The sequence below is a fragment of the Protobothrops mucrosquamatus genome, unplaced genomic scaffold, assembly GCF_001527695.2.
Source record: "Protobothrops mucrosquamatus isolate PMUCROS unplaced genomic scaffold, P.Mucros_1.0 scaffold2783, whole genome shotgun sequence".
In the NCBI taxonomy this organism is placed as follows: Eukaryota; Metazoa; Chordata; class Lepidosauria; order Squamata; family Viperidae; genus Protobothrops; species Protobothrops mucrosquamatus.
Window position 1 is genome coordinate 50,189 of NW_015388820.1, and position 14,430 is coordinate 64,618.

The 14,430-nt window shown below is 42.0% G+C and overlaps 1 protein-coding gene across 1 annotated transcript; it reads left to right on the forward strand.

Annotated features, from left to right (window-relative positions):
- Nucleotides 1–6,480: 6,480 nt before the first annotated feature.
- Nucleotides 6,481–12,202, forward strand: LOC107296393 (uromodulin-like). The gene is made up of 7 exons (XM_015825738.1): nt 6,481–6,640; nt 7,962–8,167; nt 8,470–8,627; nt 10,027–10,272; nt 10,558–10,717; nt 11,339–11,474; nt 12,111–12,202. The coding sequence occupies exons 1-7, from the start codon at nt 6,481–6,483 to the stop codon at nt 12,200–12,202; spliced, it is 1,158 nt and encodes a 385-aa protein (XP_015681224.1).
- The last annotated feature ends 2,228 nt before the right edge of the window (nt 12,203–14,430 follow it).

The window sequence follows — 14,430 nt, forward strand, 5'->3', positions numbered from 1 at the left end:
GCAAAAGCCAGATTCACTTAACAACAGTGTTGCTAATTTCACAACTGCAATGCTTCACTTAACAAATATGGCAAGAAAAGTCATAAAATGGGGCAAAAACTCATTTAACAAATTTCTCACTTAACAACCTAAATTTTGGGCTCAAATATGGTCATATGTTGAGGACTACTTGTATCAGAGTTAGAAGAGACCTTGAAGATCTTCTAATCCAACCCCCTGCTCAAACGGGAAACCTTATACTATTTCAGACAAATGGCTGTCCTGTCTCTTCTTAAAAACCTCCAGTATAACTTCTGGATATAAACCATTCCACTAATTAATTGTTCTCACTGTCAGGAAATTTCTCCTTATTTCTAGATTGGATCTCTCCTTCCTAAGCATCCTCTGTTTCTTCTTGTCCTACCTTTGGAGAATAGTTTGATCCTCTGTTCTTTGTGGCATTTCTTAGCAACAGAAACTTTGTACTCAGTTGTGAAGGTAAACTGAGGACTACCTGTAACCCTGGTTCATACTAACTCACTTGTTCACGTGTTGTGTGAATGGAACACTACTCCTTTCAGAAATTTAGCTCTGTGGGATGAAAATTGACTATCAAAAAGCTTCTGAGCAGCATTCATGGAGGAAATGCTCCACAGTCTCTCAATAATAGTTGTGGACAAGCCTTGAAGCTAATTATTTTTCCAAAATACAAATCAAGATGAATAACTTGCATGGGTTTGCCTTATCTCTCTTCTTCCGCCGTGTCCTTCTTAAACAAGGAATTCCAAGGAGGTTTGTAAACAGCAAAGCAGAAATGCAAAAAGGGCTGGCAATTTTACAACAGGTCAAGCTGCTCCCCCCCCCCAGTCCTCCCTCCCTCCCTCCCAATTTGGTCCCTTTCCTCTGAGATAGAGGAAAGATAGAAAAAAAGAAATAAAGTAGCCTTCAAACATATCCTTGATTTAGCATTATTTGTGTAGAAAATACCGGTATGACCGTTATTCCGGAAGATTATTTTAAGATTAGATTCCGTAATCACCACTGTGGTTATGTTGCTCAATTAAGCCCTGCCAAGGAAAAATATGATGGGCTAAAGAGAGAAATATATATAAATGTATATATATATATATATATTGCAGGCATTCTCAGCTCAATAGTTATAATTTCCACTTCCTATTTTTTTCCGTTTGTTTGTTTTCTTTTCTTTTTGTTGAGAAATGAAGGTTTCTAGCAACTGAAATAACAAAGCTTTCTTCCAGTTTTCCAGCGTTTGGGGCTAACAAATGAACAGTCTAAGCTAAATGACAGAGATATACTACCAGGAGGAAAAAAAAAATTTCCTTGATGGAAAGTGAGAATTATTCTCAAACCAAAACAGAAGTCTGGACTTTACATGCAGCAAGCAATGAAAAGCATCCCTTTAAAAATAAATTAGTGCAAAGAGAAAGTTGCAATATTTCTAGCAGGTGTTTTTTCCCCAAGCTCTGAATTTTGAAAAGTTGAAAATATGTCAATGCATCTACAAAGCAATGATGGTTAAGGTGTCTGAATTGCATCAGCAGTTTTGCCCTTCACTCCTCCTTGTTTATTTGACCTTAAATACGTTTGTCCCTTTTCTAAATTCACATTATGGATGGGTCACCCTTCCCTCCTACTGACCTCCAAGTTTCTGCTCTTTCCTGCAAGATCTGTTGATCTCTGTCTCCATGACAACCAACTTCCGGAAGCAGAGGCCTCTGGGAGTCGTAGTTTTCTCCTTTGCCTCAACGGGCTTAAAGCTGCTTCAGCTGGTGAAACAGGGATATTAAGAAGCAAAAATAGGAAAACAGAATGAAATTTCCGAAGGATTTCTAAAAGAATGGCCCAGCACTTCCTCTGCAGTAACAATCAATAAAACTCACTTGTTGGTTTTGTTTAATTTTGTACCACCACCCCCCTTTTTTCATATTAATAGAAAAATAATAGTTATGGCAAACAAACTTCCATAATAAATCAATATAGGTGGTCCTCAGCTTACAACCACAACTGTAGCCAGAAATTCTATTCTATTTAAGCAGCCTAGTTCTTAAATGACTCTACAACCTGATTCTACAACCTTTTTTGCCGCTAAACAAAACAGTCACTAAACGAATGGTTGTAAGTTGAGGACTAAATGTACATAAATTTTCACTTTTGCTTCCTTTTGCATCTACTCTCTGAATTGCCATCAGTGCTAAATGCCAGTGATGGGACTTGCCATTGTGTCAGAAACATATCTTGCAGCAATCACCATTTTTTAAAAAATTTAAATTCTGTTTCTTTTCTCAGCCATATTTCTTCAGAGTATGAAACTTGAAAATTGGCTGAATAATTGGAACTTTCAGTCCCTGTGAGAAGGGTAACTGTTGTATCTCATCTAATTTCCTGGTATATCCTTCTTTCTTTCCTAACTCATCACAGACACCAGTTTTCAGCAAAACAAAAAAAAGTAAAATTTTCATCTAGGATTATTTCTGTCCCTTCGATGGAGGGCTGGGTCTGCATTAAACCTTGCTCGGATTCTCTTCAAGGATCTAAGAGGGACATCTGGAAGGATATCCTTCAAAGCATATCCTTAAAAAGACAGGAGGAGATCTAAAGTTGGGGGGAACCAAGAATTTTCTATACCCCGGGAAAGCCAGAAACCAAAAAAATACAATCCAGCTTCTAAACCGTGGCTTATTGCCTTGGATTGCTGCTGTAAGACAGTATTTTCAGAGGCGTTACAAAATCTCAATCTGGCAAAGGAATAGTCATCCCGGGAACCTTAGTAGGAGGGGACCAGCTGGTTTGGAGATAGTATATATAAGGGCAGAGTAAAGTCGGTGCCATACATACCATAGATGCTCGTGAGTTGCAAGCTGTTATGGTGAGGAAGAGAGTAGCCTATTTGTCCTTACTCTGAAGTCCAGCAGGCCCTACTTGCAAGTAAGTGCAATATTACATTGCGTCTCCTCAAAGGAATGGCTATGGGTTGTGCTAAGGTCCAGTCCATCTTCCTGTTTGAGTTTGCTTTTAGTTTCGGCATTAGACTAACTTGACACCTGTTCCTCTTCAGATAAATTGACTAAAGAAACCGATGGGGTTCCTTTTTTCATTTTGTTTCGTTTTTTCTTTTAAGAATTACACATTTCTTTCCTGGGGAGGGGCAGTGTGTTTGAATTCTTCAAGGATTATTCTCTGAATTTCTTCTGAAGTCCAGAACGACTTGATCTGGGCATACATTGGAGGGATTCCTGTAAGAGAAACCTTTTTAAAATAATCTTTTAAAACTTTGATATTAGTGTTCTTTGCTAGAGTTTAAGGAACAGGACAGCTAAACAATCTCCATAACTTGATTTAGAGCAATTCTCACAATTAAATGCTTTGTTCCCCCACTCCCAATTTCAGTTCTTTGACCTTCAAAACGTTGAGATTGTTTTAAACAGATGTCTCAAAGGCAGATATTTAATCAAATTTCACCAAGATGATGTAATGGGAGTATCCTTGCTTGTTTGAACTAGGGAGATGCACTTAAAGGCAAAAGAGGTTTCTTAGGGCTAAAAATACTTATCTACTCTGAATTAAAAAACTCTTTGAAGATGATGGCTACATTCAGAAACAATTGGTTGAAAACAGTTTTAGCTATTGCTAGATAGAATAATACGTATATTTTAAATTAAGACTGGGGGAGGATTTTCTTCAGGTTTAATTAATTGGAGAACAAATGTGTTGAAAATTCTGGTGCTTATTCTGGGTTTTATAATGTATTAATGGCTGTAATTAGAGCGCCATGTTTCCTTATATTTTTTGAGTGGGTTGTTATTTGTTGCTTTTAATTGTGTATGCCTCTCTGTATCTGATACTGAGTGGGTAGATAAATGAATTAATACCAAATAATTAATAAACATAACTCCCAGCTTGAGAATGTCTGTGGCAGAGAAGGTATTTTAAGATGAGAAATGGTGCAATAGTCAGTGTGTCTTCTGTGATATTTGTTAATGTGGTTTGCCCTAATGGAATACAAGGAGCCACAGACTAAGCTAGCAAAACTAGCCAATGAAGTTAGTTTTTCATTCATTGTGTTGTGTAAACCAGGAACACTGAATTAATTGAATAAGCCATGCAATATCTGAATGCAGGAGGGGGTGATTGTGTAACCCACAGTTCAGTCAATCTGAATAAACACATGTAAATACAGTTAGCTGTGTCTCTATAATGCCATAAAACACAAAGTACCCAGTAATCTTAACCAGTTCTGGCCTACAAACCCATCAATGTGGTTAAATTGACCATTGTGATTCCATATGCTCTGAGGATACAGAAAATTAATTTTGGAACTTCCAGTTAATTTATCTACTCAGAATATATTGCACTAAATACAGTAGCTAAACGCAGAAGAGACGTTCTCCCCAATTCTCTTCACAGTGGCTGTGTTTGCATGGCACTCTGAACTACAAACCAGCTAACCATTATTGTAGCTTAGCCTGTCATGTGAATGTCAGCACTGTAGGTTGATTATGGTTCAGCGTGTCTTGAGTATGCAGAAAACCGGTGAACTGAAAAAGCCAAGGTTCTCTTAACCATGGATGTGTTTTTGAAAGGCAGCGGATGAATATCATGGTGACCAGATTTGAAAGAAGAGGGCGGGACTGTAGTTGCAGAAAATGTGAATGAAAAGAGAACATCACTAGGTCACCCTTAGTGAGGAAAGTTCTCAGTGGCATAACTATTCAAGATGAAGGACCTCCAATTCTACCATGTCCACAACAGAGCCCTCTGCTCAAAAGTATCTGCAGGCAGAGGTCAGAAAAGTTAAGAGGGTGGCCAATCAAAGCCTACCCATTTTAAGTAAGTCATTTGCACCCAGCACCTTAAAAAGAGGGAGGGGCTTAAGTCACATGGCTATGGCCACCATCTCAACTTTTTAAAACTCTCCCCCCTCCCCCCACGGTCCCTGGTTCGCTACCTGCAGTTCAAGGTGGGTGTACCTTGGGCATAGATCGGTCCACCTGTTGGGAAGCAAATTCAGCCCGTGGGAAGAAAACTCTTGAAAATTTAAAATAAGGCAGGTTGAAGCTGCAACAAGATATAGGGGTGAGTATAGAGATCAGCAAACAGGTCTTTGGCCTCTCTGTTCATTCTTAATTCCATCCCTTTTCCATTGCAGATACTTAATCTGAATTTTTAAAAAAAATATTAGAAAAAATTAAATATTTTCTTAAAATATGGATAAAATTGCAAACCAAATAGATTTTTTTCTGATTATGAATCGGGTTGTTTTGCTGCTGTTTTGCATCCAGTCAAGATCACGTGTGGCGTCATCCCAGGGTTACGGGACACTCTATTTAAAATGTTCAGATTGCAAAAATGGTGAGACTTGGTCTGAACTGGGAAGCTCAACGTGGTTAGTTGGACCTGATTAGATAAAAGACCACCAAGAGAAGACCAGGGGAGCTGGAAAAAAATGTGTGCTGGAAGACTCTAACGGCACATTTTTCTATACTATTACCAAAGCTCCATCAAAGTGCCCAGGAATTCATTTCAATTTGAGGCAGCCTTGACCTTGATCATAAATACCTTCTTTTTCTTCTTCCAGGATATGATTACGATGTTCTGGTTTATAGTTCCAGTTCTCCTCTTCCCTGTGATTGACAGCTCTGACTGTAAGTTTCTGGTTCCTTCTTGGAAAAGGCTGGCTAGAGGGAGGGTGGGTGAACCTCCAGCTGCCTCTAAGTCTACCAACTTGGGTGTTTTTCATTTGAACTACTCCTGAGAAGAAACAGGACCAGGAGCATTAAGCTGTGTCCTTCCTGTGGAGTTACAGGAACAGACCTTTGCAATTAACAGAATCTTTACAGCCTGACAAACTAAGGAGGGTCTCTGCTGAGCGTCTTGCCCCACCCACCATGCAGCTGTGGGCTGTGCGTCTCTCTTATCTGACCATTCCCACAGCAGCCTCACATGGCCCAGTCTCCAAGGTTTTCCCCACACCTCACGATATACAGAGATGCCTAACCTGGTTCTCCAGAAGGACACGTGGCCTCCAGCACCCTGAAGAACAATCTCAGAGAAGTTGTCGCTCATGTTGTGCACCTAAATTGTAAATCTGTAAAATCTGTAAATGATGACGTTGTTCGTCTGACTGTCCTATGAACTGACTGTGGGGCTTGCAGACATGGGCTGCAGAAGACGAAGGACACTAGATGGCACCATAGCAACATAGAAAGCAGTAACTCTGCTTCCGTCTAGTCTTGGGAGGCTGTGCAGCTGAGCCTGGAGCCTCCAAATGCAAAGGAATTAAGCACACCTGGTGCCCATGGTGGGGAGGATGTTTTTGTAAAACTTCCAAGAATTGCTCTACCTGCCTTAAAGTGAAACAGAGCCAGCAATAAGAAACAGGCATAGAGTACGGAGTTGTGTTGGGGCGCAAGGGTGGAAACTGTGGTTTTTCTCTGCTGGTGACCCACCATCTGATGGATCCCTTCGGTTCTAGATCACCTGATGGAGCTCCAGAAACGCAGCGGAGAGGAAGCGGTGAGGCTTCGCAGGACCTTGGGACCCTGCCTTCCAAATCCGTGTTTTCACCAGGGAAAGTGCAGGGTTGTGAGCAACAGTCCAAATTGCACTTGCAAGACCGGCTTTACGGGACGATTCTGTAAAGGTAAGACGCATCTTGCTCTGGGATGCAAAGGCCTACAGATTTTCCGTGTTCAAAGACTTTTCTTAACTTAGAAGCTTGGGGAGTTGTTCTTTTTTCTGTTTCCCCAGAAACACTTAACTGATTTGGCATAAAAAGCATTTTGAAGTTCTCCACCAGGAGGGATTACCCTGCCTTCAAAAATTCCTATAAATGTCTTTATTATAAGCAAACTTAAGAGTTACCAGATGCAGAGAAAAAGGTTTTTTTCCCCCCAGGAACATGTCCTTGAGGAGATCTTTCCCTTTGAGGACATTTTGCTTTCAGTCATTCTTTGGGGTGAACACTGTTTTTTTTATTGTTCTCTTTTAACTGAAGCACAATTCTATTACAGGTTGAATCCGGTAAAATTGTCCTGCAAAATTGCAGACCTCTTCCCCCAATGATATTTCAAAATCAGAATGTGTAAATTATCAAAATATATCCTTCAGCATCACGCCCATGTTGAGCAGTGTTGAGCCTCAAGGCAACTTTCCATTTTATACTGTTTCTAAGTCTAATATTAATGGAATCTTTCATAGCTGAGAAATTCTTAGTGATCAGAGAGCCAAGAGGTATATATGAAAGGTATGTCCTTCATTCCACAATGGATTGTCATATTTACATTCAGTCCCACAGAAAGATCTTGGGGTCCTAGTGGACAATCATGAGCCAACACTGTGTGGGAGCAGCCAAAAAAAGCCAACACAATCCTAGGCTGCATTAATAGAGGGATAGAATCAAGATCACGTGAAGTTTTAGTACCACTTTACAAAGCCTTAATAAGACCACCCTTGGGATACTGCATCCATTTCTGGTCACCACGATATAAAAAAGATGTTGAGACTTTGGAAAGAATGCAGAAAAGAGCAACTAAGATGATTAAAGGCCTGGAGACTAAAACACATGAAGAACGGTTGCAGCAATTGGGTATGGCCAGTCTAGACAAAAGAAGGACAAGGGAAGACATGATAGTAGTGTTCCAATACTTGAGGGGGTGCCACAAGGAAGAGGGGGTCAGCCTATTCTCCAGAGCACCTGAAGGCAAGACAAGAAACAACAGATGGAAACTAATCAAGGAGAGAAGAAACCTGGAATTAAGGAGAAACTTCCTAACACTGAGGACAATCAACCAGTGGAACAGCTTGCCTCCAGAAATCGTGGGTGCTCCATCACTGGAGGTTTTTAAGAAGAGTTGGAACAGCCATTTGTCTGGAATGTTATAGGGTCTCCTGCTTGTTCAGAGGGTTGGACTAGAGGACCTCCAAGGCCCCTTCCAACTCTACTATTCTGTTATTCTGTTAAGATATGGAGGTGAAACTCCAGTGCGAGGAGGAGTATATGAAGATGCTGGTGAGGAAGGAAGTGTTTGAGACACTGAAAGTCCCACTGAGATCCGTCCATCTGAAGAATAGCTCCTGTGCCCTTTCTGAGCAAGATGAGGATGGAGAGAGCTTCTTCGGAGCCACGTTGACAGGTGAAAACCACACCGCCTGCGGGTCAGAGATCAAGGTAGGTGGAGGATACAGGTACAGGTAGTTCTCAGCGTACGACCACAATTGAGCCCAAAATTTTCATGGCAAAGCAAGACAATGCTTAAGAGAGTTTTTGACCCATTTTATGACCTTTCTTGCCACAGCTGTTAAGTGACTCACTGATGTTAAGTTAGTAACACATTTATTAAGTAAAACTGGCTTCCCCCATTAACCTTGCGTGTCAGAAGTTTGCAAAAAAGCGTTGCATTACTGTACTACACTCTTCACCCATAATCCTGAGCTTGGCCCCTGTAATCTAGTTTGTGGTCCATTTTGCAGGTCAACGATTCTCACGTGTCTTATGCCAACGTGATCGAGTCAGACCGGGAGGATAACGGTGTGATCACCAGGAGTGCTGTGATTCTCATACATTTCTCCTGCATCTATACCTACAAGCGTGTAGTCAGCTTGCAGTACTCACTCAAGGCTATGGACACGTACGTTGTGGCTTGGGTTGCTGTAAGCATTCTCTTTAGCTATCTACCTGATGTCCCGTGTTAGGATGGCTATGATAGTTTCAGACCATTCTGTAAGCTGGCAAGCTGAGTCTCAACAGATGCACCAGTGGCTTTGGCATCCATCCTACGTGGTTTTGAGATCACCAGTCAAAAGTGGTGCTGGGCGTGGCCATAGTCTGCAGCCTGAAGGGAGATCCCATGTTTTGCAACTGAAGGTTCAATCTCCAACAGGTTTAGCTAGGAAGGACCCCTTTCTAAAACTCCAAGATACCGAGCACTATGGCTTGACATAAGACAATCGCCAATAGGTTTGTTATTGTTTCAAAAGCAGTACACTCCACACTTCTGAGGGTTAGGAAATTGCAAGGAATGGGTTGGGTAAGTAACCTTCCAAGACCTCCTTTTGCATTATTTTTTTTTGCCTATTCAAGGGATACAACCAACAACCTTTGTAAGGGGAAATGAGCAAGGCTTTGGAATTCCTGTTTTTTTTTTTTTAATAAAATACTTTCACTTCTGTCTTCCTTCTTTAAGATGACAAGCATTCTCAGAGTAGGACTGCCTTTAATTTTTTCTCAGAGGGCCTATTAATACATGTGTTCTATTATCAAAGGTTAAATTCAATAATAAGGTCCAAAGAGTGATATAAGGATCATCTAGGACCTGATCAGGTGCAGGCTGGGAGATGACTAGCAGGTAGAATGGTAAGATAAGAACGAGAATTATGCAGCATGATTATTATTCATCATTAATCTGATTGATTGATTATGTGCTATCAAGGCCATAACTATGCTTTGTTTTTAGGTGCTATGTACATAGTCTATTGACACCCTGTCTCAGATACCTTCTAGCATAAAATAAAGGTGATCCTCTTTTACCAGGTATATGCAGCAGTTTGATGCTAAGTACTTCGCAGCAATTTGTTTTATATAGTGTAATTTATGTTTTTTCTCTTCCTGGTGTGCTGTTATTAGTTGCACGTTAATTGTTTTACTTTTTTAGACAGGATTGTAGAAACAGTTGAAGATACTTAGAGGGTCTTCCAGAAAGCCTATGTGGAATAGAAAAAATAATAGCAGTGAGAAAGTTGAATAATGAAATGTTCCTCTTAAGTCTTGGCAGTATATTCCTGCTGGTATGACAAATTTGTAGTTGCAAGAGAAGTCAAAAATAGTTGAGCTGCAAACTGAAAGGGCACAGTTGACTTCACGTGGACAATTTAGAAGAACAGTAGCTTAGCACAGGAGGTCTCCAAATTTGGCAATTTTAAGACTTGTGGACTTCAACTCCCAGAATTCCTCATCAGCAACTCATTCCCTCTTCACACAGATACACCTCTCAGACAGACAGATTGATGGGCGATATTTCTGTTTCCTAGGTTTGTGCAATTTTCAGTCAAAGAAGGGGACTTTACCGTAACCATGGGCCTCTACGAGAGTGCTGGCTTCCAGAAGCCTTACAGCCAGCAGCCACTGTCGCTTCTCATGTCAGACACCCTGTACGTCCTCCTGCAGATAGAAGGGCAAGACCAGGTGAAGTACTTCTTCCTAAGTGTGGAGGACTGCTGGGGCACCCCAACGAACAACCCCGATGACAGCACAAAGCACTACCTCATCATGAAGGGGTAAGAGGCATGGCTGGGGTTGTCTAGGATGCTGGTTGAAGATCCAGGGTGGTGAGGAGAGTGGACAATCGTTTGGTGCTATGAGCACATTTTGAAACCAGAGAACTCTTTGAGCATGGATGGATGGATGGATGGATGGATGGACAGATAGTCCTTGAGTTACAACCATTCATTTTGTAACCATTCAAATTTACAATGACAAAGGAAAAAGTGTGGGCCAGCAATTGTAAATGATGACTACAGGAAGGGGGGGGACCTGTTTTTCAATGGCCCATTTTCTTCTAGGTGTCCTCACGACAAGACGCTGGACTTCCTCAATGCCATTGGAACCAGCACGGTGGCCAAGTTTAGCTTTCAGATGTTCCAGTTCAAGAACTTGTCCGAGGTCTTCCTACACTGCCAAGTCCGTCTGTGCATTCCAGCCAACCAGGAGCCGTGCGCCAAGGTGAACCCACATCTTTTGCACGTGGCTGTTCAACGCCGGGCACTTTTTCATATCTTCTTGGGAGCTGAACAGCTTATTTATTTGCAATCCCTGATCTGGGGAAAATGTTTGGGTCACAGTGAAGAAGCTACGAAGAAGGTGCGGCTTTGGGGAGCCCTTGACTCTTGACCATAACTGAGCCTGGAATTACGTGCATTGGTTGTGCTGATGATTAAGCGGGTCACCCCATGACTGTGCCCACTTTTATGACCTTTTTTGCTGCAATCACTAAGTCAATGTGGTGACCTTTAAGCAAAACACATTATCGGCAATGGTTTTTAATTTTTTTTGCTGGAAATTGGAAGTAAAAGCCGGTTCCCAGAAAAAAAACATCAATCACAATCATGTGTCCACAGGATACCGCAAACGTTTGTAAATGTGGGCAGATGGCTGAGCTGTCCAAAATGGGATCACATGACTGTGGGGTTGGTCAAAATGGGATGATTCGACGTGGCCAAACTGCTGTGGCCAACTCATTGCTGCCAACTCAACGTAGTCAGCTTTATTATTAGCATTAGCTCCATCGTCCATTGGGGTTTTTGTTATGCACATACTTACTTCTCTCTTTTCCTTGGGTGACAGCAATGTCCCATCAAGCAAAGGAACAGGAGGCATCTGGAGGACGAATACATGAAGGTGGTCTCCTACGGGCCCGTTGTGTTTGCAGCGCAGTCACACTTGGAAACCCGGAACACCCACGACCAACCGTCCTTCTTGGGTATGGCACCATCTTCAGTTTGATGCCCCAGGGAGGGGGGTAATTGTGACTTCCACTTGAGCTTTTGGACCCCCAGTGCCCTGGGATGTCCACACTCTTTTCCAGCTCCTTGGGGATGGAGAGGGAATAGGGTATCTGCCTTCCTCTCTGAAGGAGTTCAAGATCCAGTTTTAATTTTAGTGTCCCCTGAATTATCCCACCCAAAATATACACTGAAAAAAATTATCAGCGTCCCTGCCCATATCTCCAGTGTATCTGAAAAACCAATTTAAAAAAAAAAAAAAAGTACAGGAAAGTTTTTATAAATTATCTGGACCGTTCTTTGGAAGCAACATTTTCATTTTTAAACAGACTGATGAAATTTGTGCTCATTCCTGTCTTCTTCCTTCTCTCTCTTCCTTCCCTTCTATTCCCTTCCTTTCCCATGTCTGTCTGTCTGTCTCTATCTGTCTGTCTGTGTCTGTCTATCTATCCCTCCACTGTTTCCTTTCCCTTCCTTCTTTTTCCTTCCTTCCTTCCTTCCTTCCTTCCTTCCTTCCTTCCTTCCTTCTCTCTCTCTCTCTCTCTCTCTCTCTCTCTTCATTCCTCCTCTTCTCCCCCCTTTCCCCTCCCTCCCTCCCTCCCTCCTCATTCCAGGATCGCAGGTGTGGATCCCTGTGGTGATGGCCGTGGTAGCCATCACTGCAATCTTCATCTTCATAGCTGTTGTAAAAGTCATGAAGAAATGAGCAACTTCCAAATAAATCTATAATTGCAGATCACACCAGGGCCAGTTTGCAATTTTCTCCCCTGAAAGAGGTTTCCAAGAACTGCCGTGTTGAAAAGTTCTGGGTGTCCTTTAAGGGATAGGAGAATTTTGGAGAACGTTTCTCGGGTCAAAGCTAACCGTTCTTGCCCGCATTGAATGACCACGTTGCTCAGGAAAAGGCGCAAACGTCTTGTCGTCTCACTGGTGATCTGCAGACTCTCTGGCTTCCATTAGATCCCTGGTGAGAGCCCTCTTCCTGGGGGATTTTCCAGATTCGGAAGGAGCAGCAGCCAGGGAGGCTTCAGGCCAATGAAAAGACGTGGATCAGAAAACAGCAACCTCAGCCATCTCCTCCCTTTTCCCTTTTGGCTAAGAGCAGATTTAGGTACATCACAGAGAAATTTGAAAGAAAGTGTTCTGAGAATAAAGTAGCAAAACAGAGGGAAGAAAACTCTGAAGAAATCCCAAATTTGATGAAAGCAAAATTCAACATGGCGTTATCTCTGATGCGCAAGCTTGCTTTTGGGACCCACGAAAGCCACAATATGACGACAAATATTGGTGTGTTCTGGCTTCTGGTCTTGCCTGCCTATTTTTTTTTTCTTTTTTTAACCTCAGTTTGAAGCACAAAGTTCCTGCCCTTATCTTGATTTACAAGAATGCCTCTTGGCCACCTGTTAGACCTCAAAGCTGTTGAAATGTGCTTGGTAGTTCAGGAAAAAGTAGAACAGAAAACAGCTGGGGGGAAAAAGTCAGGGAAAAACCAGACCCACTTATTTTCTGGAAAAGAGTGTGTTAACCCTGGTTCCCCTTTCTGGGGCCAACCCTTTAGTCCAAGGCCCACGGTCACACTCTCAAAGTGTGGCAGCTGCCCCCCCAAGATAGCTTATCCTGTTGTTAAGCTTTTATTCCTCTGAGTTTGCAAAAAAGGAATCAGTTGAAGAAGCTTCATTCAGCAATTGGAATCTGATCTTGCAGTCCAGTTTCTACCTACGATGTGCAAAATTTGAAACAGTGGCCTGTAAAAAATTAAGCATTTAACCTTGATTGTTAGTGTGGTGACATACACCGCAAGAATTCTAACTTAACCTTATGAAAGTAGGCCTTCTCTTGCTCTAACACAGTGTTTCTCAAATTTGGCAACTTTAAGATGGGTGGACTTCAACTCCCAGAATGCCCCTACCAGCATGCATGCTGGGGAATTCTGAGTGTTGAAGTCCACCCATCTTAAAGTTGAATTTTGGGAGTTGAAGTCCACAAAAAATCCACATATCCAGAAATTGCCAGGGTTGTGAAACACGGCTCTAGCGTAGCTTTCTGCTAGGATTCCTATTTATGGTGTTGGATTTTCTTTCGTTAGCTGCTGTGGTTGGTGTGTACCAGCAGCGTGCAAGAATTTAAATGTGATAAATAAAATTTGAGTCAAAATTTGGGTCAATCAAAGTTCTCATTTATCTCAAATCAGTTGCTTAACCACATCCTATTTGTCTACACTTCCTTGAGTACCCTCCCTTTTTTTGAATTCTCTCCTCTCTTCTCTGTTGAATCATGAAATTGTAGGTTTGGAAGGAAACTTGAAGGGTGGGTTAAGGTTGGGGTTTTAGTCCATCTCTCCCAGTGCAAGGCAGGAGACCTTATACCAAACAAATGGCTGTCCAATTTCTTCTTGAAAACCTCTGGTGATGGAGCACCCAAACTTCTGGAGGCAAAGCCATTCCCACTGAGTAATTGTTCTCACTGCCAAGAAATTTCTCCTTAATTCTAGGTTGGGTCTCTCTTTAATGACCTTCCATCTGTTGCTTCTTGTCCTGCTCTCAAGCACTTTGGAGACTAAATGGACCCCCCCCTTTCCTGTGGCAGCCTTCCCCCCTTCAAGGTCACACTGCAGAGGTGTTTGAACGGTACAGACAGTTCCCATAATAAAAGGAGCGTATGTGATTGGACAACGCAATGGACATTGCAAGGGGACAGCCAAAGGGGGGGGGGAAATTCAAGTTTAATTACGTGGACATTTGAGCGGGAAATTCAGAGCTGGTTTTGCTTCTTTTGTACCAAAGTAGTGTACTCAGTAAAAGTAGTACTTTTAGGAAGAGCAGCGTCCTTTCTTGGATTAGGTAGCTGGACATCTGACCCCGTCATTCTTTCAGATGATAGCCGCAAACAATATTTCCAGGTGGTAAAAACAGAAGGATGCTGAGAACAAAATTC

Coding starts and splice junctions, on each gene's coding strand:
- LOC107296393 (XM_015825738.1), top strand. CDS start 6,481: ATGGAGCTCCAGAAACGCAGCGGAGAGGAAGCGGTGAGGCTTCGCAGG. Junction 8,168..8,469: donor CCTGCGGGTCAGAGATCAAG/GTAGGTGGAGGA, acceptor TCCATTTTGCAG/GTCAACGATTCTCACGTGTC. Junction 10,273..10,557: donor CACTACCTCATCATGAAGGG/GTAAGAGGCATG, acceptor ATTTTCTTCTAG/GTGTCCTCACGACAAGACGC.